Source organism: Trichomonas vaginalis, chromosome III (assembly GCF_026262505.1).
Source record: "Trichomonas vaginalis G3 chromosome III, whole genome shotgun sequence".
Lineage (NCBI taxonomy): Eukaryota > Parabasalia > Trichomonadida > Trichomonadidae > Trichomonas > Trichomonas vaginalis.
The window spans coordinates 12,517,744-12,544,651 of NC_067205.1; the positions used below are offsets into that span (position 1 = coordinate 12,517,744).

Genomic DNA, 26,908 nt, shown 5'->3' on the forward strand with positions numbered 1-26,908 from the left:
GTAATGTTTTCATCGGCATTGTCATTGACTTCTTCTGTAATGTTAGATGTTGTTGTTTCGCTCATGTTCTTTCACTAATGTTAAAAAGTTATGTTGTACGAATTTTGAACAGAATTTAGAGCAGTTATGAAACAATGAAGTATTTTTACGCTATTGAAAGGAACTATGAGAGTGAAGTACATGACAGCAATGACAAAAGGAACTAATATCAAACCTAATGAAATCGCTCACGAGGACATAGAGCTTAACAAGTATTTTGTGGAGTATCTTATAAGTGAAGAGTATGTAAGACCTTACTTCATGTTTGACAGCATGAATGAGGATGTTATTTTCATGGTTAAAGAATATAAGCAATGTTTTCGGTAAGTACGTCATAAATGACAAAGGTCTTATTGTATTTTATGAGACAGCAATACGAACACAGGAACTAATGGATATTATGCACTCAACAGCAAAGAAAGGATTTAGTACTATTGGCATGAATGAACATTGCAGGAATGACATATACAACCTATGCTCACGAAAGCCTTACACAAAAGCAATACAAATGATAGAACATAAGTGTCTAAGGTCAGCAAATGAAATTATTACTGTCAGTTTATGAAAGAACTGTTAGCAAAGATGAGTGGAAACAGCTATTCATATTAAGGAAGGACGTTGCTGAACTAGTTAAACCTGTTGCACAAACATTGTTTCAGATAAGACCAGCAATGACTAAGAACCCTTTGACCTTAGTCAATGAGACCATAGAGGTTGAAGATAATGACATAAAAGAACTAGGAATGAATGAGAGAAGTTGTGAAGGATGTTTGAGTCAAAACACATGGTTCTTCAGAGCTGTTAAGAAACTTAGTACAGAACGACAGAAATATTTTATAGAGAAGTATTGCAAAGGATGTGTAAATGAATTGCTTGAAATAGAACTTAGAGACACTTTCACACTAAAGGACTTGAGAAGAAATAAGTACATGAGTGAGGACGGTATTGACATAGCTAGTGTTATAAATGACTTAAGAAGATGTGTTGTCGTTATTGACGGAGCATGTATGACATATCTAGTGAAAGATTATGATGGAATACGAGACACAACAACACTTGTGTCAGTAGATAGCAAGGAATTCAATAAGCTCATGAAGAGTGTTTATGTAGGACGTATTGAAGAGAAGGATGTGAACGCACTGATGATTTATGAAGCGGGTCAGAACAAGAACTATCTTATGAAGTCAGGTATGAGATTCTTTGACGAAAGAGATGACATTTACAGCTATTTCAGAGGATATGAGTATGAGGTACTGAATGAAGTAGATGAAAGCATTATTGAAGGATATTTGAAACATGTTCATGATGTCATATGTAATGAGGATGAAGAGCTTTATGAGTATGTTTTGAACTGGTTCGCCTACATCGTTCAAAATCCTTGTGGAAAGACTGGAACAGTAACTTTTGTTAACAGGAAAGCAAGGAACTGGTAAGAATATACTTAGTAATGTTCTATGCGAGCTCATTAGCAAGTACGCCAACAATAATATAACGGCAATAGAGAATGTGGTTGGTAGATTCAATGCTGCTATTGAGAACATGAAGCTCATCGTATGCAATGAACTAAGCTCATGCGATACGTCTAAGGTCATGAACCACGACGCACTAAAGTCAATAGTAACAGAGACTCAGTTGGACTTAAATCAGAAGTGTCAGCCAGTAAGAAAGATAGAAAATGTTTGTAATATTATCATGATATCTAACAACTTCAACTCAGTAAAGATTGACAAAGACGACAGAAGATTTGTTGTCATTGACGTAAGCAGCAGATACAAAGGAAATTACGAATATTTCTCAAATCTCATTGAAAGCTTTAATGAAGAGTTTTATTCAAACTTACTGACGTACTTCATGAAGAAAGATTTAAGTGAATTTGATGTAAGGAAGATACCATTCACCAGGGCTAAACAAGAACTCATCGAAATGAACAAAACACCTTACCAAATGTTTTACGAGGAGTTCTATGAAAAGTTTGTATCCGGATGGAATTGTACAGAGTGCTACAGAAGATATAAAGAATTTGCGAAGGAGAATGAATTCTTTGCATGTAGTTCAAATGTATTTGGTGGCAAGATGAGAGAATTTGTGAAGAGAAGTAGAAAGCGAGACGGTTCTGCAAGAAGTTATATTTACGAAGCAAGTATGATATTAGAAGGTCGTGGAAAGAAAGAAACAGTGAATTATGAGGAAGTGCTTGAAAAATTCATGGAGTACATGGGAAGCAATATAACATACAACAAAGACATATACAGTGAGTTTAAGTACTACTGTGAACAACATGAGATTGAAGTAATGAGTAAAGGAGACTTTGAAACGCTTATGAAAGACAGTAAGGAGGTCATACATGAGAACAGTGATGAAATAGTTCATGAGAACAGTAAGGAGGTCATACATGAGAACAGTGATGAAATAGTTCATGAGAACAGTAAGGAGGTCATACATGAGAACAGTGTTGAAATAGTTCATGAGAACAGTAGGAGGTCATACATGAGAACAGTGATGAAATAGTTCATGAGAACAGTAAGGAGGTCATACATGAATGCAATGATGAAATAGTTCACGATGTCGTTCGTGAAGAAGCCATTGCAACAAAGAATGAGATAAAGGATTTCATAGAACTTAACAAGGAGGAGTTTAAAGAAGGCTATGAAGTGAAAAGATGTGAAGAAGATTTCTTGGCGTATTTGAAGAAAAAGAGACTAAAGCCAATGGCTCAAAATAAGTTTCAATCGATGTTTGAAAAGAAACGTTTGAGCTATGGTGGTGTAAGAAGCACATATTACTTTGTTAAGAAGTGAGGACATTTATTTTTGTCGTTAGTGTTGGAGTTTGTGTTTGTTGTTAGTGTTTGTCATTTGTGCTGAGGTTAGTACTTGATGTTAGTGTTGGAGTTTGTGTTTGTTGTTAGTGAGAGAATAAATTAAATCATGAACTTTGCCATGGTCTCTGTCCCTAGTAGTTTTCATTAAGTTCTGGAAATAATGAAAGTCATAAACTTTGTCATGGTCTCTGTCCCTAGTAGTTTTCATTATCTCACAGAGTTAATGAAAGTCATACTTTCTATCAGATGAAGCACGCAGATGAACATAACGAAAGTTAGTGGTTTGCCACGAGTTATGAATAAAATATTGGCATATTAGATGAGATAGCTGATGAAACAGATGAAGATAAATTAAATCTTGGACTTTGCCACACTCTGTCCCTAGTTCCTCAAAAATCCTTGACAACGTTGCTTAGAAATTTTGGTTCAAAACCTCATCTGATTTTAATCTGTTATGCTACCTGTTAAGTTTCGCGAGATTATAAATGTCATGGAGTTATATAAAAAGGAGGGATAGCTAGGGACACTGGAAGTACTTATAAGGCTATCTGTTAAGATTGCATGAAATACTAAAAAGTCATGAAATCCATTATCGCTGTGCTAGCTTCACCTTAGAGTAAAATGACAAATAAAGTCACTGAAGCAATGAAACAAAAGTTTTTGGTAGAATACATTAAATCAGGAACTATTCCAGAAGGTTTTTACATTCATACTATGAAGGATGGTAGAGTTCAGTTTAGAAAGATAAAGCAACCATTAGATAAAGAAGGAATTTTGAGAAAGATTAAACTTCATGAGGACAACATTGCTGAACTTAGGAAGAAGTTAGAAGAGTTGGAGAAAGGAAGAGAGTTATAAAGCAATGAATTCAACAGGGTGAAAAAACAGGTGAAAAAAGAGGTGAGATCTCACCACTTCACCTAAATTTATTTTTGTGCTATGTTTTCATACGTGTGGGAGTGGTGATATCATTAATTTTTATTGTATTTTTTATTTTACTGAAAATTTTTATTTGGATGTAAATGACAGAACAAAAGCAACTCATACAAATCGAAAATATAACAAACATACATTTAAACATTTATTCTTCCTTCCTGAGCATAACATGTTCTTTCAAATACATCCGAGACCAGTTGACTTTTCATTGACTGTGTATAAAGATAGAAATAGTTATATCATTAAACCATATGATGACGAAGGTAAGTTATGTAAATTGTACGTTAAGAAGTTAGAGAAAGTTTATGGCTTCAAGTATGACTACAATAGGGTTAACAGTGATGATGAAGATATTGAGGAAAATTTATGAGAACATTAGTGAAGTCATTAGTGAAGTCGTTAGTGAGAACGTTTATTTTTTACATTAGTGAGTTCGTTAGTGAAGTCATTTATGTGTCAGACGGTTTTGTAAATATTTAAGGTTAAGTTGGTGTTATGGTTGTGTTGTAAAATTTACGTTAACGGTTTCATAAATATTTAAGGTTAACTTGGGTAAGGTGGAACGCAGTGCCGCCGTACCCAACTTAACCATACTAACTAGCTTAGCATCCAGCTAGTTCCAAGTAATGCGATTACAACATCAACGGCCAAAGCCTTTCAGAGTCCTTTAATCATTTCTTCTCATCTCAATGTGAAGTGGATGTTTTGATATGATTTTTCTCATCATAAGATTGGAGGAATCATAGCAAAACAACTCTAATGGGTTTACCATCATCTACTTGTATGTAGATGTTTGGGAAATTGTCTTGTTAATCGATTTTCGAGATGACTTTCAAATGCTATAATCAAATGACAAACAAGTCTAAGATTTCTCGACAATACATCAAAACATGATGTTTGTAAGTGCGATGAGATTAGAGTTTTTGAAGGAATGACAAGAGAAGTAGGGAAGCTCGGCATTCGCCGAGCAAATTAAAAATTAACGTATGGATTAAATTTTAAGAGGAATTCAATTTTAATTACGGGTTGTTCAAATATTGATTAATATAAATTTATTAATAAGAATAAACAATTTTTGTTTTTGAATTTATTCAATTTATAGCTTTACATATAGTTTCAAAATTGTACAACTATGATTATTTCAACAAAAAATATCTTACTTTTTCACTTCACTTTCACCCTCACTTTTTCCGTAATTCAAAATTCAACATTATGTATTTTAATTCCTTATAGTATTTTTAACATAATTAATCAAATAATAATTGGAAGTTCTGAACTCACTTTTTCCGTAATTCAAAATCAAAAATATGAATAATATATCTATTTATTATATACTAATGCTATTTTCAACTAGAAGTGAGGTACGGTAATCTTACGGATTCCCGTAACTCAATTTTACGGAAAAAGTGCAGTAAACTACTCAATTTACGGAAAAAGTGTCGTAAACTATTGATGTGGCGGTAAAATCACGGTAATTCACGGAAAGCTATATGCGAAAATTTGAAATTATACAAAATCGAGCGAAACACTTTTAAATAGGTTGTTCTCGTATTTAAAATACTATTCCCAGATTTATTGTCGTCAGAATATTTCCAAATTTTTGCCGATTTACAAAAAATGATTTACAAAGCATATTTTTTAATCTAAAAAATTCCTAAAAAAAGGAACCGGTGTGCGGAAACCTCGGTAAATTACCGCGGTTCCCGTTGGGACTGCCATAACCTTCAACGATATATGTTGTCTATATCAGACCTCCTTTCTTTTTGATACTTAACATTGTTCCTAAATCTTAGCCGTTAAGGCTGTTCTGAAAATATTTTTTTTCGAAAAAATTCGAAAAAAATTCTTAAAATTCAAAAATCCCTTAATTCCTGAGGATTTTGGAAAAAAGTTTTTACATGAACATGTGTATATTATATGAAGTATATTGATAAGGTAAAAATCAAATTTTATTGCATATTCATCGAGAAAATAAACTAACGAATCCCTCAAAATTGAGAGGGTAATCCTCCTCCTCTCAAATAAACGTACATACGGGTGCACCCTTAATATCATAACTACAAATATAAATCAATCGGTGCATATACTTAGACTTGCACTTAGACTTTTAGAATACTTTAGATATAATATTGCATTGAGAAAATAGATTTTATTCATGAACCCGTAATGTTTCCGTATAATCTAAAAGGTTGTGGAGCTGCGAATATTAATATCCGAAATCTTCGTGGACATTGTTTTCCAGATTTATCTAATGCCATTACCATGGTAAATTATGTAACATGGCAATTGGAAAAATTTTGCCGCATACGATTATTTTCCATTCAAAAAAATTGAATTCGAAATATAATAAATATTGCTTTATTCTAACAATATAAAGGATATCTCGTAGTGGGTAACGAGTTTACTAAGCATCTAGCTCGTGGAAATTGGGTTCCTACGATAATTTTTTGGGAAATGTAGATTTGAAATCTTCAATTCTGGTTTAATAAACGCTGGTATATCCTTGGTGTTTGAAATAAACTGCGACAAATGTGTTGGATTCGGTTTCAGTATGGAATTTCTGGCCTGTGGGAAAAAGTCACCTTACGCTTCCATTTTATTCAATTTTTTTGAGGGAAAAAAACGAAATTATAGGTGGCAGATTTTTTATAGGAACAAACGACAGACTTTAAATTCGCAATTCTGATTTCAAAGGTGAATCGCAAAAAATCATACACACATGAAATATAATCTAAATTTTTAATTTTTAACTCTCGAAAATTTGCATCAAAATTTTTCTTAATGTCCAAGAAAGACTTTCCTCCAAAGTCATACAATGAATTGCGAAGCACATACACAAACTACATCGACGCGTACAATGCATTGTATCAGCTGATTACGGAAAATGAAGAAGAATTAAACTCAATTTACAAAATGATCAAAACAGAATTGATTGAATCCAACAAACAACTTCCTAAAAATATTATAAGAGACATCGCATTTATAGTTCGCTATAATAATCGCTATATGAAGTCGTATTTATACCTTGCCAAACTCATTTCTGATGAATATCATGTCACGGACGTCAGACGTATTGAGATTGTTTTTAATTTCTTTTTTTATAAAGAATATGGAATTAAACTATGCATTGAACACGGTTTCATGACTATTAGCGAAGAAAATACGGATTTTCTTACAAAAAATACAATTTACAGAGCCATTATGAATGATGACAAAGAAGCATTCATTTCATTCACGCAAAGAGAAGGATTTGATAAAAAACAAAAACTTGAAAGCAGAAATATCCAAATATGAAAGAGAAAAAAAGATATGGAACTTTTGATAAAAAATATACATTACTTGAATTATGTTGTTACCACGGAGCAGTTGATTGTTTCAAGTTTTTAAGAACAACATATGATTCAACACCAAATAAAGCATGTCTACGATTTTCATTTTTAGGTCGAAACAAAGAGATCTTGAGTGAATGCTTGAAATATGAAAAACCAGATGATGAATGCATGAAATATGCAATTATTTCGCACAACATTGATTTTGTTACATTCTTGATGAATGAACATAAAATGAAAATCAATCCATATGATTGTGGGCTTTATAAAAATCTCGAATCATTTTTGGTTTATTACGATCAAATTCATAATTATCACAAATGTATTGTTCATTCCGCGATGTTCGCTATTCCATCTCTTTTGGAATATTTTGTTTCACATGGTGGATATATCAATAAAAGTAATCAACGTGGAGATACAGCTCTTCATTATGCAGCACGTTTTAATAGTAAAGAAATGGCGGAGCTTCTTCTTTCATATGGTGCATATATCGACAAAATGAATAATTTGGAAGAAACACCTCTTCACACTTCAGCAATCTACAATAATATGGAAGTAGCCGAATTTTTTATTTCCCATGGTGCAAGCAGATGGTTGTCTTAAGTTTAGATATTTAACCTTGGAAACTTCAAACTAAACATTAATATAATATTGAATAGATGAAATTTCTTTATTTCTGAAAGCCAGGATAATGTGTATGAATAACTATTATTAATAGGGATTTAAAAACGGTTTCGCCAAATGGCGAATTACTGAAAATTCGCTAACTCAGCCTTTATTTTTCGAATTCGGCGAACTCAAAAAGTGACATTATTAATCTCGCTATAATCATTCATAATTTTTGCATATGTCAAATAGTTACAGTATGTTTATAACTTTATTTCGTATAGTCATGATGCTCATGATAACCATTTTGAATTTAAGTAGAAACAAAGAGATCTTGAGTTAATCATCCTCAAAAAATTCCAAAAAAAAATTGCAAAATCCAAAATTTGTTAATGAAAACTACATTTTTTCTCTAGTGTAATCATCCACAACGACAGAATCCGACGGCTCCCGTTGGGAAATACATAGATTATAGGCATCAATACTTGTTTTTGGAAACTTATCATATAACTTCAAATAAATTAATACAGTACCATGTAAGGAAAATTTCACATAACTCAGCCTTAAACTTCTCATTAGGAATTTTAAAATTCAAAGGAAAATTCCTTAGCAATTGTCACTTTTTAATCTGAATATATTTTTAGAATTTGATTTTTCACAAAAAAAACACAATGAAGGAATATGTAAAAAATAACTGGAAGAAATTAGACATACCGAACATGATTATTGCAGGTATGATGTGTTCGATCTACGAAATATTATTTTATTTTGTCAATTCAGATCCATTATATGTACCACCAGAAGATTCAAATTCACAATTTCCTTATAGATCTAGTACAGTTGCTTTTGATAAATTGATGTTGTATCAGTTCTTTATATATTTCTTTTCAATTATTGCTGCCTATCTTTTACAAAGATTCTTTCCTAGATTTTTCAGAAAATTTAGACCATTTACGCTAGCTTGGAATATAGTTACCATTGAATTTAGTACAGGTATTATTATATCTATCTTCAAAAACTATGTTGGAAGAGCAAGACCAAATGTTTTCGATAGCTGTAATAGTACAAATGTTAATGGTGGCAAGTCGAATTGTCCAAAAGCAAAAACAGATGAATATTATTATGAATCATTCAGAAGTTGGCCATCAGTTCATTCGCAGATGGGTGTTTCAGGAATGACTGTTCTTGGTCTGTTTATTCAAAGGTTAATTAAAACAAAAAATATGTTTGGAATTCTTATATCATCAGCACCGATTTTGTATGGATTCTATGTTGGTGCTACGATAATCAGAGATTTTAAACATCATCCAGATGATGTTCTTGCTGGTTTTGTTGTTGGATTCGTTTGGGCTCTCATTGGATGGGATATCATGAACGATTCTATATTCAAAAAATCGAATAATGACCAATACTTTGACTAATGGCATGATATTGCAGCAACTGTTTCTAAAAAGTGCAATTTTTATCATAAAATGTAAAATTCAAATGCTTACCATGAATTATATATATGAACTCATTACATACATACAATATTTAACATCAACGAATCTCGAGAAATCATTTTTCGAGGTAATTTTATTTTTTCGCATCGGAAGGAATGTAATCGATGATTTACATTATTAAAAACCACTTAGGACATTGTTGTAAGTTGAATGAATTTTTAGAAGAAAAAAAAGTCGGAGATAACAATTATTTTTTTGTTTTGAAAGCATTATCTTTTAAATGTTTATGTAGCATACTTGCGTGTCCATTCACGGGCGTCGCGCTCGAAAGCAGCCTTGTCAGCCTTATATTGACGAGCAATATCTGGAACAAGAGGATCATCTGGGTTTGCATCATTTAACAAAGAGCAGATAGAGAGAAGAACTTTAGAAATGGTCAAAGCTGGGGCCCATTTATCTTTAAGAATATCGAGACAAATAGCGCCACGTGGAGAAATATTTGGATGGTAAACACGTGTCTTAAAGATAATATGTGGTGGCTTGAATGGATAGTCTGGTGGGAATTGAATGTCGAGCATGAAAACGCCAGATTCATATGGTGTGTCCGGTGGGCCAACGATTGTGCCTGTCCAGTGGAAAAGATCTGGTCCCTCTGGTCCAGCCGAGCAATTGCAAGGTGGATCACGAGAGATTTCTTGAAGCTCTTTCTGAATTCTTCGAAGAGCCATTAAAAAAATTAAATCGCACTTTTTTTTCTCTGACCACTTAATTCTGAAAAAACGGTTGAAATTTTTTCATGGAAAATGTTTGTATTTATAACTCAATTAAAGCCTAATAATATTTTGAGCGATAAAAAAATTCTGAGCTTTATAGGCTTTTGACAGTGTAAAGTCATAATTTTTATTCAGCTAATGGTTGTTTCTATATAAATGCAGCAATTTGAACAGCTATTTCTAAGGATGTCAATTCGGAAAATTGTTTTCATTTTAGGAGAATATAATTTTCCTTTTGGAAAATTTAAAAAGTGAGACGCGCAGGATTCGAATTTTTAAAAAAGTTGATTTAAATATATTCTAGTGTGATTTCTAAGGATAATATCATATTTAAAATAAGAATATACTAGTTTGGGTGGTATAATTTTTTCGATAAATTTGAGAATATGTACGTTTAGGGTATCAAAAGTGTCAATTCGCTCAGCGAAAGCTGAGCTAGCTTCGTTCTCGAAAGAATAGGGAAGGAGTGAAAGAGAGTGATACAGATGTTGACACATTCATATCATTTCAACAAATTTTGATCAAATTGAAATTCAATGAAATTCAATTCACTTCATATCCTTCAGTCAGTACATTGACATCCTTCTACATCACAATGATAACTCGTACATCAATAGTTCTACAACTAACTCAGAAAAAACAAGATTTTTACTTCCAGCTTACAGCTTTTAAAAAGTTTCGATGATAAAAATCACTCTACTCTTGTTTATCGATATGTTGTGATAGTAGGTAAACGTATTCTTATCGATATTAATAAAAATATTTTTACGAAAATCTGAACCAATTACAGAGTTATTCATAAAGTTTATGATAACTGTAATTACTTCATCTTTGTTTTATATTTGAATAAACAATTTAATTTAATTTAATTTGCATAATTTTTTTTAGTTGAAAAACAGGAAACTTATTTGAGTTTGTATTATTTTTATCGTTCAATTCATTGTATCAGTGAGTGATCCAGGTATTTAAGATATTTAGAAAAAATTTATTAATTTGATTAACAAATTTTAATCAAAATAGCAAAAATCTATTTGATAGCTGTAAGCAAATAATAATTTCTATTTCAAGCAAAATCACTTATTTTCATCTAAACGTATAAAATTGTCAATTTTATGAGAATAAATTTAAAATCTCATGAAATATAAAGAAGAGTAATATTTTTCAATTTTCTTTTTTTCTTTGTCTCAAATATTTTCTGTTGGGAATTTTCTTGTTATCAAAAAATAATTTTAATATTTGTTTATTTCATTACATACAATAAAATTTTAAAAACTCTATTTCTTCTCAAGAAAATTTTTCCTTCATATGAAGAAACATTTTGTTCTCCATTTGATGCTGAGTCTAAATCTCGATTTTTGAATTTTCTTCTTTCCAAATTTCTTTTTTCCAAATTAGAAGTTTAATTCAAATTTTCAATAGTTTATATATTTTCTCAAACCGTCTTAGATTTTCTTACTTTTTGGGGATTTTCTCTCAAAATATACAAAAATAGTAATATCAATACATGTGTCTAATATACTTTAAAACCATCGTGATAAAATTCAAAAACGAAGAGATCTTCTCTCCAAATTTTTTTCAAAATCAAAAAAATGAGATAAAAAAGCACGTTTGGAAATTCATTTTTAGCATTTTAGGAATTTTCTCACTTTTCTTCCAAATTGACATCCTTACTATTTCTACAAAATATTAGCGAATGTCAATCAAATTTCCGAAAATTTTGCAAAAAACGATAATTTTTCCATCAAAAAAAATCTTCTTGAAAAAATGTATCATTTTATAATTGCAAATAAATATAATCATTAAATATATACTAATGATGTGGTTATTTAGTTTCATTTCCTTAGATTTGAAATGAAATTTCGAATCTATTTGAAATCAGGCTTATCCATTAAAGGACTTGATGTGTTTCATGATAGAAATACTTTTTATGCTAATATCTAAAAATGTGTCCATGCTCAAATGTGATCTCATAAAAGTGACATTTGTTGAGCCATAATTTTTAAAAGCTGTTCCAAAGAGTTACATCTATCATTGGTAATAGCCGATCTTTGATCAAAGATTAGATAATATTAAAGTATGTATTCACCAACTGCGATGATGAGAATTCCTCTCGTTCAACATCTTCGTGTCGAGATTATTCTTAATCACTAGCACCCTTTTTATTTCAATACTAACACACAGTTATTAATCACTCTTACTTGTTTTCCCTCATTCTTTCTCTTTAGACTAAATAATTCTAAACGTATTTACAATTTTTCTTTTTATTTATCATTTTTTAATCTTTTTACTTCTGGTCTATTAAAGATTTGATTCATTTATTAATGTTAATACTAAAATTTGATAATTTTTTTTGGTAATAAAACAAAAATAAAAGAATCTTTATTTAGAAAAATTCCTAAACATAATTAACAAAATTCTATTATATCGGTTTCGATTAAGCCTCGATTCCTGAGCCAGATCCAGATTGATCTGGTGCATCTGAAACATTTTCGATATCTTGAGGAGCTTCTTCGACTTCCTCCTTCTTTTCCTTTTTCGCCTTCTTCTTCTTATCCTTCTTATGCTTTTTATCTTTCTTTTCTTTTTTATCCTTCTTATGTTTCTTTTCTTCCTCTTCCTGTGGTGGCTGCTCTTCATTTGCTGGAGGATTCTCAGGATCCTTTGGCGGAGGAGTCATTCCTGTTGGTGGTAAAAGTTCGAAATCTGGAATGAGTCCATTGGCAACCTGTTCATAAGTAGGTACTGGCTTTCCACGCTCATTCTCTTCTACTGTTGGACAAGCTCTAACGTATTCTTCAGTAACTTTCGGATATTCGGGCAATTGGTCAGGATCATTATCTCTGTTAACTTTCCATTCGTATCCATCATTAACTCTTGGGATTGGGAATGGGCAGAGATAAACTGGGCAGTAACTGCATGGTCCGCATGTTTCTCTGATATTTGCACAGCAACCGAGATCGTAATAGTTATGTTTGTCTTCTAAGCTGGCTTTCTTGAACTCTCCGAGTGTTGTTTCGTTGTGGAAAAGATATTTTGTATGGCGTAAAAATATTGTCATGAAAAACAAGAAGAAACCGAGGTCTGGAAGTATTAATATGCAAATTAAAACACGCGGAGCTGTAGCAGTGAACTTTTTAGCATCAACGATACTCCATATCTCGAGACCAATTATAACAAAGAAAACCATGAAAGTCCAGAACGTCCAGAAGAGCTGAAGGTAGAATAATCGATAGTTTTTGAGACCAATCCAGTTTGATACCCATTTGCAAACGTGATCTGCGCGTAAAACTAGTCTCCTCGCTTGAATACTAAGAGAACCGCGCTGAGGACGATCGTTACTTTTAGCAAAGTTAAATTGATCGTTGTTGGTGATGATACCATCCATTTGTTCTTCATAAGTATATTCTTCCCTTCTTTCGACAGCCCAATAAAATGGGACGTATCCTGGCGAACGACACATGCACAACATGTAAGAAATGAACCAAAGCATGAAAACTATTGATAAAACAACTACAATAACGATCTTATATTTTTTCGTGATTTTGTCATTGGCTATTGCGGACCATAAGCCAGCTACTAATGATAAAAAGAAGAGAATTAAGACAATTGGAGGAAATTTACAATTGCATTCCCATTGATTGATAAAATAAGATTTAATTTCTGGAAAATATGCAATATTAAAGCAGCAAATTTTCCCTTTTCTTTCCCATTTGCTAAATTGTGGTATTATTTGATCGCAATGTTCAATATTAAGCACCTTTCCCTCATAAAGATGAGGATCCATTCTTATCCAAAAAAATTAGGTACTTTTTGAATTTAATGGTTTTTCATTGATGTTATATAACCTTTGTGGACTCCATATATCTAATTTTAACTCTTTTTTTCAACTTCGGAAATTTCTTACAGTGAAAACATTTTAAACGTTTTTATATATCCAATAATATTCCATCATTTTTTTTTCGATGATTTAAAATTGTGATAATTGAAAAAGTAAATTCAATTTTTGATGTCGCTGAAGATAATTCTTATATTTCAATATAGAAGCGTTTTAAAACAAAATAAACTTGAAAAATCGTAGATTTTGTAAATTTTACTTGATCAAAAGACCCAAAAATCATTCGTAAATATAGATTTAGAAATAACATAGAAAGGTTTAATATTTTACAGATATTTCAATTAAAATTGGTATCCAATCATAATTTTGCCGCAATTTTTCTTGGGGTAGGTTTTTCTCTAGTAGGTGTTTTAGGTCTTGCACTTGATGCTGGTAACTTAGGTGGAAGGCGTCCCCTTGTAGGAGTTTTTCTTCCCGAAGATTTTTGAGCCATTTGAGCCTTTTGGTTCAAAAGATCTGAAAGAGAAGCATTTTGATATAATGCATTCTTTGTAGGCTTTTTAGGAGTAGTTTGTCCTTTTGTTGGTGTTTTCATTGGAGATTTCGGAATGAAAGCGCAGGCAGCTTTTTGAATATCTCCTCCAAACTCTTCAACAAGTCGTTTCATTGGCATTTTACGAACAGAATCTGGAATTGATAATAAAGTTAATTCGAGAGCGTTTAACATGCCATTAATTGCAGTTTCCATGTTCTTAAGAATTACTTCTTTCCTAGAAGCTGTTTCTTGGTCGAATTCAAGAATGAGTTGAGCCGGATCACAATCAGTCATACTGGTTGCTTAAACGTACATTCTCTCAATTTTTTTATGAAGTGTAAAGAATTTTATGAAAATTTAATATCAAAATCGGAGATCTCATGAAGCTCAAAGAGTAACTAATAAATCTGATGTTAAAATTAATAGAAGCTCAATATTTTTAAATATCTAATGACATTTTCATTAGTAATACATAGTACTGTTATACCTAATTATTCTCAGTGAAACCAGGAAAGTATTTTGATTACAGACTAAATACTGAAAATAATTTTTCTAAAATTATAAATTATCTGCTTCTCAAAATCTTTTTTCATGTTGTTATTCCTCTAATATGTTTAAATTCATTTGATAGGATCGATATTAATGCATAAATAATAGTGGAAATACTCCAAGTAGTATATATGACGGGTTATGTGACTTTTTTTGTAAACGTAAGAATTCATACAATATCGAGCGATTTTGTATCATTTTTTTTAACATATGAAGTAAAAAATGTATGATTCTTACGGTTTTTATTCTTACGTTTTTGAATAAATCAAGATTTAAAAATTTTCAAAATTGTAAGACATTTACACTCAACCCATACATAATGAAATAAACACATTTTAAAAAAATTAACATTAATTTTAAAATAATTTATTTTTTCATCTTTTATAAAAGAAGCTATATATATAGATGATGTCAGATATTCCGCGATTAATTAAACATTGTTTAAATCCTGAATGGAATCAATGGAGTCATAATCAAAGACCTCATAAACGAGTAAAAAGAAATTAGAAACTAATGATTATTTGAATTTATGAAATCAATTATTTGATTCATTCTTTCTTCAATCTCTTCTATTCTTTTTGTTAAATCATCAATTTTCATTAATGAGGTGATTCTTGATTGAGGAATAGATTTCAAACTAATCACCCCTTTTATTTTTGAAATTTTGAATCCATCAACTTTAAACATTTTATTCAATTTACACGTTGTCAATTCTTCAAATAATTTTTTATTATTAGCATAATAGTCATTAAATTCTTCAACAGATGAAAAAATTTTTATTTCAGTAATTGGTTTAACAACGTTTATTTTTTGTTGAACATTTTCACTTTCATTTATTTCTTCCTCCTCTGTTTCATTTATTTTTAAAAACGGTTTCATTTATTAATAAATAAAAATTAGAATATAAGTGATGAAATATATTTTTTTAATTAATATTAAATCAGAAATGGCGGCAGGATTCTTTAAAAATTATGGGATGGAATTAAGAAAGCTGCAGGTTGGGTTCATAAAAAGATTATTAAACCCATTGCAAACTTTTTGGCACCAGTAGCGAAAACGGCAGGAACTATCATAGGTGGTGTATTAGGTACTAAAGCAGGTAATCCGGCGATGGGAGCACAAGCAGGTAACGCAATTGGTGGAATAGCTGAAGGAATACTTAATAAAATAGGAGGTAGATAGTGGAAAAATAAATAAATATTATTTTTAGCTTAGTATCGGTTGTAGTCTTTGATAAACTTTTTCTCCTTTATTTAAAATTTCTCTTATTGGGGCAGCTTTTGGCGTTATTGATTCAGCTATTCCACTAATTGCTTCTTTATTCTTAAATATCCAATTTGCTCCCTTCTTCAATGTTTCCCAAACTTTACTCGCCCCTCTTTTTACTCTATCCCACAGTTTCTTAAATATACCTGCAGCCATAGTTGATTATTTCATTAAAATTAAAAATTCATTTCCATCTTTTAATTTTGATTTTTTTATTTATTAATAAATGACGACTAACTATTTAGTGCCAAACACTAAACCGATTAATGGAAATGTGTTTCATTCATTCGAAAAGATAAATGAAATATTCGCAAAGAATGATGGTAGAAGATATTATAGAGAACTTGAAAGTTCATGCTATGACTCTGATGCTCCATATTTTGATGATAAACAAACTCATTTAAGAATTACAAACCCAGCTCATGATGTGAACCAATTAGGTGACACATATATTAAACGCAAAGTTAAAGCAACTCTAGTTTCAAATAAAGCTTTCACATGTGATGCCGCTTTTAAATGTATGCGTTTATTCGTTGGTTACAAATCATCAAATCAAAGCTTTAAACAATTAGAAGTAGAAACCGAAAGAGGTGATGCCGGTTATCTTCAGATGGATTGCGCCCGTGAATCTTTTGCATTTGCAACATATAAACCAAAATCAGAAAGGAAAGTTAAAAAGTTTGTTCATTCGTTATATAATAATGTTCAAAAATATGATAACTCAGTATGTGGTAAATATATTGACCCTTCAGAAGTTTTCAAGAAAGCAAATGAAGAAGTTGATGTCACTTTTGATATGATTATTCCGGTAAATGATTTGTTAGCATTTCAGGCGTTCGATGATTATCCTAAATCATTTGGTGATATCATTCTTAAATATTATGTTTTCAGGGATACTTTAGTATTTTGTCAGGTTGACCCGTTAAGAGTTGCTGATTTACAAAATTACGTTTATGAAAAGATAACTGATGAAAATTATGAAAAGATTATGAATCATGTTTATAAATATGATCGCAAATTCCAACAAATCGGACTTCCTACCAAAATAATTACAAACATAGCCGCTACATCTGCTGACGCAACAGTTGATGACGTTATTATTTCATGCACAAAGATGGAAGTTTTAGAGGATAAATGCATTACACCAGGATACGGTTTAATTGAAGAATCAGTTAAAGCAATACCACGTTTATTTAGTAAGGAAGATCCATTCATGATTCCAGCTCAACATATTGACGTTTGTTCACTAAATGGAGGTTGCATCACTCCTGAAGGTATTAGCTCAGATTTCTCATACGCTCTTCATAATGTTACAGATGTTGTGTTAACATTTCCGAAGAATGCAATGCAAAGAACAGTTTTAGAAAATCCAATGCTTCGAGGTCTTCAGGTCACTATAGATTCCAGAAACTTCCCCGATCAAGCGATGACCACAGTGGGTGACATATTCTTTACACGTATGCTTCGAGCTTCTGATTTAGATGGAGTGAATGAATGCACGGAAGAATACGAGGACTCATTAACTAGACCACTGAATGCAGATGATGGCACGCCATTAGCTAGAACATGGAAAGACCAAACTTCATTCTTATGCACTATTCCAGTTCAACGTGATGGAGCGGGTATATTCTTTGATGGATTAGAAACTTTCAACTCACAAGTTACAGTACAAGTGAAAGCTTATCCAATCATTCAGGGTGGAAATGACACTTACTGTTCAAAGGTGACAAATCCTCCTCAGGTTTGGTTTACTAGGACTACATATTGGACATGGACACCAGACGAAGGTTTGAAATATCATCCAACAGGTACACCACCACAGTATAGAAGTTCATATGATGAAATATTGATGAATAGAAATGTTTAAAATTATAAATTTATTTTTGATTAAATGGATTTAAATTCATCCACTCCTTATGAAGAATTAGCAGGAGTATATAATACATACGTAGATGATATGATTAATGAAGCATTGAGTGATAATAGAAATGCTCTATCTAAGGAAAATTAATGAAAATTCCATATTCTGAATGTTACTTAAATTCAATCACTGCAGCAATTGGTAAACAAAATAAAGGTAAAACATTAACGATATTAAAACAAATTATCATTATTGCTAACACTTCCCCCCATTCACATGTGTTAATTTATATCAACCGTTCAGGTTCACCTTCAGATGATACATTTGAATCTTTAAAGCATTTAATCAAAATTCCAATTATTTATTTATCACAAGAAGAAGCAGAAGATTATTTAAAAAACTTTTTAATGTATAAAAGAATTATATAATACAATCAAGAAGCAAGGATTAGAGGATAAAATTATTGATAAACAACGGGATGAATTATTTGAAACACTTTCTATTTCAAAATTTTGATAGAGAATTTTTGCATTCACTCATTTTTCTTAAGATGATGCAGTGAAATCAAACTAATAACAAATGAGAAATCATATTTTAATCAGTTATTAACTCAATGTCGACACATTCAGTGTTCATTCTTTATGGCTGTTCAATATTTCAAAGCATTAAGCACAAACATTAAATCAAATCTATCAACACTTTTCATTTTCAGTGGGTTTAGTCGTCAACAGTTGAACGTTATGCTTTATCAAGTGAATTTACCAATGAGCATTAATGAACTTTACACACAATATCAGCAATTAGGTGAACATGGAAAAATAATAGTTGATTTAAATAAAGGAGGTGTTAAATTTGATTAACTTTTTATAATTAATTTTATTTTTTATTAATAATTAAACATGACAGAAATAGCAAATCTCTCTACAAGTTCCATTAAAACAAGGGACAAACAAAAGGGGTGCATATAATAGAACTATGAAAGTTCCTGAGGAATGAAAGAATTAGTTCATATTGTTGCTGGTCTTCAAAAAGATGTTAAAACAAATGAGAAACGTTTTAACATTACCAGAAGCTCAAGCATATGCCAAACGTCATGGTCCAAATTGGGAAGCACACGAAGCAGACATTACGGGTCCAAATGGAAAACCCGATGGTATAAATGAAGTTTTCGTTACTGATGGTCAAGGTAATATTAAAGTCATAAATGGTTACAAATTAACTATATCTGATTATCCTAAACGTAAAGCATATAATGAACGTTATCCTATGCAATTTGATGAAAATGGAAAAGCTGTTAAACAATACATTGGAGAAGGTGAAAATGGTCCAATTAATTCATACCGTCATAATCCATATTCTTATTTCAATGAAGAATTAAATGCTATTGAAGAGGGACCGGATGGATTACCACGATATTCTAACCAGTTTGATGGTCAATATGCAAATATTAGACCCGAAATTTCAGCTAAGAAATTCTTTAAAGTTGCTTTATTCGATCCAGTTTTCGCAAATGTTAAAGATGAACTTAAACAGCAATTCCAACCAATTATAGTAGCAAGAATTGCATCGGGTGCTTTATCTCAAGCATTCAAAGATTTAATTAAGAAACCATTATATCAGCAACGAGGTTTAACTTATGATTTAGTTAAGGAATCAGATAAAAGAAAATTTGAGAAATCAGATGATTATAAGAATGCAATTAATGAATATATTAGGTCTATTAATTTCGATGAAACAGCTAAAAATCAACTTCATGAACAAATACAGGGAATAATAGATTCAAAAGTTCCAGTAAAATAAAAGTTTAAATATATTTTTTTATTCGATTATAAATGAGAAGACGTTTCACTAATCAAAAGAACACTAACGCAAAAGCAGAGATTACGGTTGGTTATAACGTAAATGATGATAAATCACGAATTATTCAAAATGTTAAAGTTAATGTTAGCCCTGAATTAACAAGGTCAGCAACTCAACCAAATTTATTAACTCGTGACTTACCGAAGAATGAGGGGAATGAGGAGAATGAAGAAAACTATGAGAATGGAGACCCAATCATTTTATCTGAACCTGGTAAAGAACCCGTTGAAATTCCCACTTATCCAACATACCCCCCACCTCTTTCATCAAACATCGAGAACCCATATAAAATAGACATTAATTCTGAATTAATGAAAATTTACCGTGATATAATAACTGATAATTATGATTCAATAATAAATTTAATTGACCAATCCGGTTTAATTATTTTACCTTATGAATCATTAATTCGCATTATCGCCATTCTTTGTGATGTTCAAGATTCAGACGTTAAGATTCAATTTTTCATAGATGATGAGGTTTCATGCTGCGGAACAGTTGCAAAAATAAATCCTATAAAGGATATTAGCACAATTAAGATATCAAAGAATGGAACAACAACAGAACTTCATTTAACATATAATGATATTTATAATAAAATAGTTGATGAATATAAAATATCACTTGAAAAATTCTTTGTTAAGGCTATTTAATATTCAAGCATTAACATTATCGAATAATAATCCTTTGAATCATAATCAATAATAATTGACCTTTCACCAGTTTCTATCGTTTGTTTTATTTCTTTTTGTTCCCCACTATCCGGATCGGACATTGTAATTGTTTTTGTTATAGTATCAGCTTTATCTTTAACTTCAATCTTTTTTCCATCGGGATATTTAAACCAAAATTCCAAAAATTCGATATTGTCAATCTGTTCATATTTTAATCTATCAATTACATTTTTAATACCATCTGAAAATCTTATGAAATGGTCATTATATGGGTTTGATTGAACTAAATTTGAATGAAGTGAAATATAACCTGTTGATGAATATGACATCGACTCATATTTTCTGAAAACACTAAAATTTATAACATGAATGAATTTCTTATTCGTTGAATTTATGAATTCTTGAGGTAATCTTATTCTAGTTTTATTTATCACTGGAAAATAACGCTTTACCATATTTTTAATCGTAATAAAAATGTCAATTATCAATATTATTTCGAATAATAGTTGTGAATTAAATTTAACAGTTAGCGGAATTTATAATGTTACTCTCGTTTCTGTGAGTGGTAAATTTAATCCCATTCTTTTAGACCCTTCAGATTATATATCATTTATTAAAGATGACCATGAAAAAACGTATGATATGTATATAAATAATGTGATAGCGAAATGGGATATTAACACGATTTTAAGTTATTTAAATGAATCATTTATCGTATGGTATGAAGAAAATTTTAAATCAAAACCTGATAAACTTTTTGAACTTGATGAAATAAATAACCTTATTAAATTTCCGCTGAAAATTAAATTTTGTACTCCTCATCTTTGTTCATTGTTGGGGATATTAAATTTTGAAAAAGATGTTGGGGATGTTTTGTATTCTGACACTGGTTCCAATTTCATTTTAATCAAATGTGATAAAGTTAATACCCCAATGAGATTTTCACATCAAACATTAGACCCTAACTCTTACCCATCAATACAAAACATTTTATCCATCAACTTAAACACATTTTCTTTATCATATCCGTTTCAATTATCCGGTAATTCATTTATTCTTCATTCAAAAGATTTATCAAATATTAAATTTAGAATAACTGACCTATTTGATTGTGATTTAGAATTTATGAATGAAATATTATGGCAATTTCAAATAGAGAAAATAGCTGATGAGATAACGGATTAAATATTTATTTTTAAATCGTAATAAATGATTAAACAACAGCGACCACAGCAACTTAAGGCACAAAGCGCCCAGGTCCTTCAAACCATTACATACGCCATATATGCATATAATTCAAAGATGGCAGAACAAACGCAAAGGTTGAAATATGGAGATTTGGAGATAGTATTGAAAAATGACCATTTTGAATTCGTTTGCAAAGGTGGTGCAGTGATATCAAATATAAAAGAAATTTTATTTATGAATTCAAAAATTAAAGGAATAACAGATGATATAACATCAATTCCACCAGAAGAACAAAGATATTACGCATTAAATGCATTTCCTAAAGTTTTGAAGATTGGAAGATTTAATTTAAATGAGGAATTCATAAAAGGTTTCCTTAATGACATAATGAAGAAGGCAGATAAGGAATATGTTAATGGTGAATTAATGAAGAAGGCAAATTTGGTTTATGTTGATGAAAAAGATAATGAAATTAAAGAAAAGGTTGAATGGTATCATGAATGGGCATCAAATATTTTTAAAACTAAAGCTGATACAGGATGGGTTTCAGGATGTTTAGACCTTAAAGCAGATAAGGAATATGTTAATGGTGAATTAATGAAGAAGGCAAATTTGGTTTATGTTGATGAAATATACCAAAGTTTGATAGGAACAACAAAAAATATTGAAACTATTGTTGGTGACTTTTCTGTCAATGAAGAAAATAAATATTTTAGATGGCAGTTTGTACAGTCCTTAAAAAATGGTACACGGTGTAAACTCATTCCGAAAAATAACAATGAAATGTATGTAAGCTATAAAAAGAATGATGGTACACAAGTTAAAGTTCCGTTAGACAACAACTGCTACTTAAACTTATATGGAGACGAACAAAAGAAATATATAAGAGTTTATGAAATGGCAGATATGACATTGCCTAACCCAGCTCCAGCACCATATTATTATGACTATGGAGATAACAATAGAACACCACGTGTAGATGAACAAAAGCTAACATTATATTTAGATTATTATAGATATAAAAGATATAATGCAATAGAAAAAACGAGAATAGTATATTATTATACAGATGACAGAAATAAATATTATAGTCAAGATTTTACCTACCCTGAAAACATGAGATTATATTATAAAAAATATTCTGACACAAACCAGAAGAAACCTGAAATAGTTGCACTATATTTTAAGTTCAAAAGAGACAATCCTATATTATCTCATATGTTTGATTTAATGAACCCAGTAGGTTCTATTTATACATCTATGGATGCAAGAGGTCCTCAAGTAATGTTTGGTGTTGGTGCATGGGAACAAATAGTCGACAGGTTTTTGTATTGTGCAAACTCTTCAAAGGAAACAGGTGGAAGTAAAACAATTACAGGCGAAAATTTACCTGCACACAGTCACTACATAGATTTAAGCACATCTCAAGCAGGTTGGCATAAGCATAGATATTGGGATTGGTTAGGAATGACAAAAGGTAAAGGATATGATGTTAAAGACGACGTTAAGTTTGCTATAAATTGCTACTGGAGTGACACTCAGGGAGAAGGAAACCATACACATTTCGTTTCAGGATATACACAAACAACGGGACAAAGTAAAGAATACATGCCACCTTACATGACAGTTTACGCATGGTATAGAGTTCAATGAACGCTCAATGTTTGTAAAAAAACTTTAGAACGGACTGAAAGTCCTGAGCTCCAAAAGAGCGAACGGAAAAATTTAAATTTTTATTTTTAGTATAAATGAAGATTCTACCATATGGTGTTATTGGAAGAGATAAAGATGGAAACCCAATATTTGATCCAAAGTTAAAATTAAAGTTACTGACAAGACAACAACTTGAAAAGTTGCTGAAACCAAAACAGGATGAGAAAATGAGAAAGAGAAAAATTTAAATTTTTATTTTTATCATAAATGACAAAATTAATTAAACCAACTATTTCTAAATTAATGATACCAATGAAATCATTTCATGGAGTACTTATCCCAGGTTCTTCACAATTAGCCGGGGCAAGTGTTGTGACTCAAGGTGGAACATTAGCGAATCCATTTAAATTATTAACTAAAGATGAACTTAATAAAATGATAACAAAATTTTATTTCAGTGCTACCGGGTCACCAGGTCACCGGGTCACCGGGTCACCAGGTAATTTAACTTCTTTTAAAAAATGAGACAACATGACATTTTGACAACATCACTGGAGGAAGGCGATAATAAAGTTAGTTTTAAAATTATTTTTATTTTTTTATTTTGTATGTAAGAACAGAAATGTCAGTCGAAGCACAGACGTTCACAAACAAATCTAATGGTGAAACATTCACAAAAGGCAGTTATAATGGTATTGAAGTCTTACGTAGAGACAAGGATGGTTACATTAATGCAACAAAGATGGCAAGAGAAGCGGGAAGGTTAAACCATTTAAACAGATTTCTCAATAGTACTAAAATGCAGGAAATTCTTAAGTTTTGGATGAACGAATACGGTCGAGCCAAAAGTGGCTCAACCTCAAAACAAGCATTTTATGAGCTTACTAAGGGTGTTATAAATGAATTCAAAGGTATTTACATATATCCTGACCTAGTTCATTTTGTTGCTGAATGGTGCTCAGTAAAGTATGCATTTTATGTCAAAGATATTATGAACTCCATAGACAAGAAAGTTCATAAGAAATTAGATGAAGAAGAACTCGAAGATACAGTAGAGAATGCTAAACATTTGTTTGAAGAAGAAGTTGGAAAAATGTGCGAAAAACAATTAGAACATGAACATGAGATATGTTATGGTTATAGAGATTCTTCATACGAACTAGACCAATGGGAACAAGAAGATTTAAAGAGAGAATTTAGAGAATATGAACTCGCTAAGATAGCATTTGAAGCTGCAGAAAAGAAGTTAAAAGTTTGGGGTCGTTTTGTACAAAAATATTGTGAGTAAATGAACCATTTATTTTTATCATAAACGACTGGAAATATGTTTTATCGTTAATGTTTACGTTAATGGTTTCAGGTTATTCAATAATTAATTATTTTTGAATAACTGATGGGGTCACCGGGTCACCAGGTCACCAGGTAATTTAACTTCTCTGAAAAAATGAGACAACATGACATTTTGACAACAGTCCTGGAAATATGTTTTATCGTTAATGTTTATGTTAATGGTTTCAGGTTATTCAATAATTAATTATTTTTGAATAACTGATGGGGTCACCAGGTCACCAGGTAATTTAACTTCTCTGAAAAAATGAGACAACATGACATTTTGACAACAGTCCTGGAAATATGATGCAGTCCAAAAATAAAGTTAGTTTTAAAATTATTTTTATTTTTTTATTCCTATATAAATGACGGCAACAAACAACAACAGCAACTTTATCGTTTCTGATAAAAAAGTTATTGATTCATTAGTTGAGGAATTAGTTGTGGCAGAAACTAAAACCCTCAACGAAAGAATTGGTGAAAACATGATTGATTTACATAACTACCTCAAACATGATGGAGGAAGAGGAAGGAAAACTGGTACGGCTTTATTAGTAAATAAAATATCAAATTTAACGATTATAGATGTTGATATCAATAAATCGTACAATGATGAACTTAAAGAAACAGTTAGAAAAGACATTCTATCAAAACTTTCAGATAAAGATGTTATCGTTAAAACCGCTTCAGGAGGTCTTCACATTTATTGCAACACTAATTTCTTCTATGCAGTTTCGAACAGAATGATTAAATGTTATTCCTGCAATGATTACGATATTGACATAATGACTTCTATGGATGATTCAAAGCGTTCATTAGTGGTTATGGCTGATTCAAGAGTTCGCAAGAATGCAACAGAACCACAATACATACTCATTCATTCGTGGAAGTTACGATTCAACATTAACTAGAACAGTGAATGATATATTAAATGATTTGAATATTAAGGTAAGAGTTGAACAGAAGAATGAAGAAATAAAGAGTATAATGAATGAAAACAAAGATGTAAACATTGACGATAAACTTGCCCAGAGCATAGTTGATGGCATCAGTGATTTTGAAGTACATAATGACGGTGGAAACATGAATTTAGAAAAAGAAGTTACATTATTCACACTGTTTCAAGCAATTAATTCGTTACCTAATCATTTAATTAATGAAGCATACGATAACGTTTATAACTTCTGCAGTTTAACAGAAAATGCAAAAAGTAATTTTGATAAAGCACGTAATAGATATGCACATTTAATGACTTCTCCATTTGTTTTGGTGAAGATTCTAAAACTATATCAAAAGGAATATTATGATGAATATGTTTTGCCTTTATTACGTAAGCCAAAAATAACATTTGATATAAAACTTGATGACTCGTTTTTGATAACAGATATTAGACGCAAGGCTGAAAATCATCAGTATAAAAACAGTTCTGAAGTAATTGAGGATTTATCACGTGTAATCCGTTTTGTAGATTGTGGAAATAAATACTTCATTCAAAAGGACTATAATATCCACGACAAAATGAATCAAATATCATTCGTTCTTCAATCAAACATGAAAGAGTCACTCAAAATGATTAAATTATTTAAAGAAGAAGGTAAAACCATAACAGCATGGGATGTACTACTAAATCAATTGTCTTCATTAACCGTTAAGGTGTTTGCTTTAAATCTGATTCCCCAGATGTTTTCTCAACGTTTCAAGGTTATAAATACAACATTCTCGAAAAACCAGATTACTCAAAAATTGAGATGTTTATGAATTTCATTAAAGAAGCCGTTTGTGATAATAACGATGAAGTGTATAAATACCTACTCGGCTGAATTGCATCAATGATTCAACATCCTGGAATCAAGAATGAAACAGCAATTATTTTGAAAGGACTTCAGGGAATAGGTAAAAACAGATTTACAGACATTATTTCTGAACTTCTCGCCGGTTATTCATGCAAAAACATTACTGAAATAAGTGAGCTAACAGGTAATTTCAATTCAGTAGTTGAGAATAAAATGTTTCTTGTACTTAATGAACTCAAGAATGTTGGTGAAGACAAACTCGCAAACTTCAACGCTTTGAAATCAATTATTACGGATAATGAGATTAGAATTAATGAAAAGAATCAACCCAGAAGAACTGCTCAGAACGTTGCAAACTTCATTTTCGTAACTAATAACGTTTACCCTGTCAAAATTGAAGTTGGAGACAGAAGATATGT

At 30.9% G+C, this 26,908-nt stretch overlaps 11 protein-coding genes and 1 pseudogene across 12 annotated transcripts, besides 3 other annotated features; 8 read left to right on the forward strand and 4 right to left on the reverse strand.

Annotated features, from left to right (window-relative positions):
- Positions 1–686: 686 nt before the first annotated feature.
- Positions 687–2,208: a mobile genetic element.
- A 1,273-nt stretch (positions 2,209–3,481) lies between these two features.
- On the forward strand, positions 3,482–3,718 carry TVAGG3_0689430 (uncharacterized protein; the record flags this gene model as incomplete). Its single annotated transcript, XM_051242993.1, has 1 exon — positions 3,482–3,718. The coding sequence occupies one exon, from the start codon at positions 3,482–3,484 to the stop codon at positions 3,716–3,718; it is 237 nt and encodes a 78-aa protein (XP_051089580.1).
- Positions 3,719–4,721: 1,003 nt separating this feature from the next.
- Positions 4,722–4,795: a mobile genetic element.
- Positions 4,796–7,086: 2,291 nt separating this feature from the next.
- On the forward strand, positions 7,087–7,728 carry TVAGG3_0689450 (proteasome regulatory particle assembly; the record flags this gene model as incomplete). The annotated part of the gene is made up of 1 exon (XM_001316709.1): positions 7,087–7,728. The coding sequence occupies one exon, from the start codon at positions 7,087–7,089 to the stop codon at positions 7,726–7,728; it is 642 nt and encodes a 213-aa protein (XP_001316744.1).
- A 674-nt stretch (positions 7,729–8,402) lies between these two features.
- On the forward strand, positions 8,403–9,152 carry TVAGG3_0689460 (phosphatidate phosphatase protein; the record flags this gene model as incomplete). The annotated part of the gene is made up of 1 exon (XM_001316710.1): positions 8,403–9,152. The coding sequence occupies one exon, from the start codon at positions 8,403–8,405 to the stop codon at positions 9,150–9,152; it is 750 nt and encodes a 249-aa protein (XP_001316745.1).
- A 217-nt stretch (positions 9,153–9,369) lies between these two features.
- On the reverse strand, positions 9,370–9,915 carry TVAGG3_0689470 (protein modification by small protein conjugation; the record flags this gene model as incomplete). The annotated part of the gene is made up of 1 exon (XM_001316711.2): positions 9,458–9,901. One exon carries the CDS (start codon positions 9,899–9,901, stop codon positions 9,458–9,460), a length of 444 nt encoding a protein of 147 aa, XP_001316746.1.
- A 2,321-nt stretch (positions 9,916–12,236) lies between these two features.
- On the reverse strand, positions 12,237–13,776 carry TVAGG3_0689480 (cysteine S-palmitoyltransferase protein; the record flags this gene model as incomplete). The annotated part of the gene is made up of 1 exon (XM_001316712.1): positions 12,381–13,730. The coding sequence occupies one exon, from the start codon at positions 13,728–13,730 to the stop codon at positions 12,381–12,383; it is 1,350 nt and encodes a 449-aa protein (XP_001316747.1).
- A 323-nt stretch (positions 13,777–14,099) lies between these two features.
- Positions 14,100–14,625, reverse strand: TVAGG3_0689490 (Nbl1 / Borealin N terminal family; the record flags this gene model as incomplete). Its single annotated transcript, XM_001316713.1, has 1 exon — positions 14,140–14,610. One exon carries the CDS (start codon positions 14,608–14,610, stop codon positions 14,140–14,142), a length of 471 nt encoding a protein of 156 aa, XP_001316748.1.
- A 1,446-nt stretch (positions 14,626–16,071) lies between these two features.
- TVAGG3_0689500 (uncharacterized protein) lies at positions 16,072–16,287 on the reverse strand (the record flags this gene model as incomplete). The annotated part of the gene is made up of 1 exon (XM_001316714.1): positions 16,072–16,287. One exon carries the CDS (start codon positions 16,285–16,287, stop codon positions 16,072–16,074), a length of 216 nt encoding a protein of 71 aa, XP_001316749.1.
- Positions 16,288–16,651: 364 nt separating this feature from the next.
- TVAGG3_0689510 (uncharacterized protein) lies at positions 16,652–17,998 on the forward strand (the record flags this gene model as incomplete). Its single annotated transcript, XM_051242994.1, has 1 exon — positions 16,652–17,998. One exon carries the CDS (start codon positions 16,652–16,654, stop codon positions 17,996–17,998), a length of 1,347 nt encoding a protein of 448 aa, XP_051089581.1.
- A 149-nt stretch (positions 17,999–18,147) lies between these two features.
- Positions 18,148–26,908: part of a mobile genetic element that runs on past the window's edge.
- TVAGG3_0689530 (uncharacterized protein) lies at positions 19,825–20,505 on the forward strand (the record flags this gene model as incomplete). The annotated part of the gene is made up of 1 exon (XM_051242995.1): positions 19,825–20,505. One exon carries the CDS (start codon positions 19,825–19,827, stop codon positions 20,503–20,505), a length of 681 nt encoding a protein of 226 aa, XP_051089582.1.
- On the forward strand, positions 21,736–23,367 carry TVAGG3_0689540 (phage tail repeat-like family; the record flags this gene model as incomplete). The annotated part of the gene is made up of 1 exon (XM_051242996.1): positions 21,736–23,367. One exon carries the CDS (start codon positions 21,736–21,738, stop codon positions 23,365–23,367), a length of 1,632 nt encoding a protein of 543 aa, XP_051089583.1.
- On the forward strand, positions 23,990–24,655 carry TVAGG3_0689550 (uncharacterized protein; the record flags this gene model as incomplete). Its single annotated transcript, XM_051242997.1, has 1 exon — positions 23,990–24,655. The coding sequence occupies one exon, from the start codon at positions 23,990–23,992 to the stop codon at positions 24,653–24,655; it is 666 nt and encodes a 221-aa protein (XP_051089584.1).
- TVAGG3_0689560 lies at positions 25,062–26,516 on the forward strand (annotated as a pseudogene). The gene has a single exon. A coding segment is annotated over exon 1 (1,455 nt).